General features: G+C 38.8%; 1 protein-coding gene across 1 annotated transcript; it reads right to left on the bottom strand.

Moving 5' to 3' along the window:
• Positions 1-444: 444 nt before the first annotated feature.
• LOC124935135 (secreted RxLR effector protein 161-like) lies at positions 445-1041 on the bottom strand. The gene has a single exon (XM_047475592.1). The coding sequence runs from the start codon at positions 1039-1041 to the stop codon at positions 445-447; it is 597 nt and encodes a 198-aa protein (XP_047331548.1).
• Positions 1042-3595: the final 2554 nt, after the last annotated feature.

The following is a 3595-nucleotide window of genomic DNA, read 5'->3' as shown; positions in this document are numbered from 1 at the left end:
GTATCATATAGGCTATGTCGTATTCAGATATCTTCATCATCCATTTGGATAGCCTTGGTGATAAAAGTTGTTACGAATGAAAGGATTCAATAATAGGGTTTTCCATTATTACAGCCTTTCCAATAGATGGAGATTATATATAGATATAAGAGGCTTAAAACCTAATGTATATGGGCCTTAATATATATATGGGCCTTAATACATAACACCCTAAATATATAAATACTATACAATATTAACCCATTATTTTAACACTCCCCCTCAAGTTGGAGCGAAGATATTCATCATGCCTAACTTGCTTATAATGGGAACAAAATCTCTACTACTAAGACCCTTAGTTAAGACATCGGCTAGTTAATCGCCAGTCTTTACATACGGGGTACAGAGGAGACCGCTGGAAATCTTCTCCTTGATGCAGTGTCGGTCAATCTCAATATGCTTGGTTCAATCGTGTAGAACCGGATCATGAGAAATAGAGACAGCAGCCTTGTTATCACAAAATATTTTCATAAGACTAGTTGGTGTGAAACCAAGTTCTACAAGAAGGGACCGAGTCCACAAGAGCTCACTAACGCCAAGAGCCATAGCTCTGTACTCTTCCTCGGCCCTAGACCTTACTACCACCGCTTGTTTCTTGATGTGCCAAGTTACCAGGTTACCTCCAACAAAGGCACAATAACCTGAGGTGGAACGTCTATCATCCAAGGAGCCATCCCAATCTGAGTCGGTATATCCTTGAACATCTAGGTGGCCTTGAGGCTTAAACAATAAGCCCTTACCCGATTTTGTCTTCAAGTATCTTAGAATGCGATAGACTGCATCCATATGAGTCTCGCGAGGATCATGCATGTATTGGCTCACAACACCAACATCATATGTAATGTCAGGTCTAGTATGAGCAAGGTATATAAGTCTCCCGACTAACCGTTGATATCTCTCCTTATCCACCTCAGTACCAACACCTCCGAAGAGCTTATGATTAGCTTCAAAAGGTGAGTCCGTAGGTTTGCATCCCAGTATCAGATAGGAGATCAAGGACATACTTCCGTTGGGAGAGAAAGATCCCACGAGACGATCTAGCTATCTCAATCCCAAGAAAGTACCGCAACGAACCCAAGTCTATGACCTCAAACTCGGTCGCCAACCGTTGTTTGATAAGTTAATCTCATCTTCATCATCACCCGTTACAATGATGTCATCGACATACACAATCAATATTGTGATCTTGCCTCCTTTCTCTTAACAAACATTGTATGGTCTGAGTTGGTCTACTTGAACCCAAACTTTATCATAGCACCGTAAAATCTCCCAAACCACGCTCTAGGATATTGTTTTAGCCCATACAACATTTTCTTGAGTTTACACACTTTCCCTTCTATAATGTAAGATGAGAAGCTAGGAGGGACATCCATATAAAAAAAATTTCTAGGTTGCCATGCAAAAAGGCATTCTTCATATCAAGCTGTTGAAGATTCCATCCTAGCTTGGAAGCACAAGTGTTGGGTCAAATTATTTTAACTAAGTGTTGAAATAATTTAACCACTGAGATTTTGATGATGAAATAACTTATGAGTTTTGATACAAGTGTATTGAAACAATATTTCATAAGACTTGGATCAAATGAGGGTCATTAGACCGATTTTTGGTATTGAATGCATAAACTTAGACGTACAGTCTAACTCATCGGAGTTAGATGTGTAGTCTAATAGAAGTGTAATTAGACAGGTGGTCTAATAGATACACGGGATTAGACGTTAGTCTAATGCATAGAATTAGACATACAGTCTAACTCATCGGAGTTAGACGTGTAGTCTAATGAATGCATGGAATTAGACGTACAGTCTAACTTATCGGAGTTAGATGTGTAGTCTAATGAATGTAAAAAATTAGACGTAAGTCTAATGAATACGAAATTAGACGTACAATGTAACTCATTGGAGTTAGACGTGTAGTCTAATAGACTTGTAATTAGACGGGTAGTCTAATTGATATTCGGAATTAGACGTGCAGTCTAACTTAGTAGAGTTAGACGTGTAGTCTAATAAAAAGTGAAAGTTAGACGTGCGTCTAACTCCTTCAGACAAGTCTGAAATAGAACCAGAATTAGACGTGCAGTCTAACTCAGTGGAGTTAGATGTGCAGTCTAATGGTTATTGGATAATTAGACGTGTAGTCTAATTAGTGAAATTTAGACGTGCGTCTAACTCCTTCAGACAAGTCTGAGGTAGAACCGGAATTAGACGTGCAGTCTAACTTATTGGAGTTAGACGTGCAGTCTAACTCAGTGGAGTTAGACGTGCAGTCTAATGGTTATTGGATAATTAGACGCGAGTTTAATTCTATAAGACCAGACGGTCTAATAGACGTTTTCTATTAAAAGGAGATGTTTATTTCATTAGACTGATTTACACAATCCGTCTAACTAAAATACGTCTAATGCTCAGTTTAGATAGTACGCTTGAATTTAGCATTTCACCTACCCACGTGTTATGGCTTTACCCTACTCTTGCTCCACTTTCTAGTAAAGATTAGTACAACAGTTATATGCATCCAATCAAGGAATGCCCCGTAAGAGAATTTTCCTCACATTACTTGTTTTGCAGGTACATCCCTGATGGAATATTCGGCGCACTACCAGTGATGTACGGCCACGATCCTTGTGCTCAGAACCTGTTGTGTACAATGGAGGCTTTCCAATGGAAGAGTGTCACGTATCATTCTAAAGATTCAACCGTTAACTCCTGCTCAGTATTTAACAAATCTCAAGGACAACGGACAATCAGCCACAACGAACAAGCGAATAGAACGAACAAGCAATCTGATTTTGCAGAGAGAGAAACCACTCAATCATCTTGCTTACTAAACTCATACTATGAAGCTTCTTTCTGATTGTACTGTGTGAATCAAGAGAGAGCTAGAATCAAAACACCTTTAGCTGAGTGATATTCTTTATCTTGTAATTGAACAGAAAGTGTTATGTTCAATAGTGAGGTAAGTGTGTGTGTAAACTGTATTTGATTTGAATCATATTATATTGAATCCTTCTGGTGCTTGGAAGAAGGGGTGACGTAGGAGAGTTTCTCCGAACATCCATAAACAAACTGCTGTGTTCTTCATTTCTGTCATCTTTTCATATTTCATCTTGTGCTTCAAACCCAAGTAAATAATTCCGCTTTGAATTTGTTTCAAGTGTTTACACAAGTTTGCGTAGAATAGAAAGCGAATTAAATCTCTAACAGGATTTCTTTCAAACCGTTTTTCATAAGTCTTCATCCTTAGTCAGACCCCTATCTCTATTGATAAAGCCGATTCTATCAATTGGTATCAGAGCTCTGTTTCTATTCTCAAGCCTTTCCTGAAATATGTCGACCATATCCAAAGATGCCAGTGCTACAGCCATTCCAACCTTCTCTAGTGAAAACTACATTGTCTGTAAGAAAAGAGTTCGTGCTCATCTCTCTTCTCTTCATGATGACATGTGGAGTGTTGTCACAGAAGGTCCTATCAAGATTGATAATGAGAAGGTTGACTGGACCGCTGATGAAAAGAGGCAGAACAACCTCAACAACATGGCTCTTGATGTTCTGTACAGATC

Source organism: Impatiens glandulifera, chromosome 4, assembly GCF_907164915.1.
Source record: "Impatiens glandulifera chromosome 4, dImpGla2.1, whole genome shotgun sequence".
Classification (NCBI taxonomy): domain Eukaryota; kingdom Viridiplantae; phylum Streptophyta; class Magnoliopsida; order Ericales; family Balsaminaceae; genus Impatiens; species Impatiens glandulifera.
This window is presented reverse-complemented; position numbering and strand designations above follow the sequence as displayed.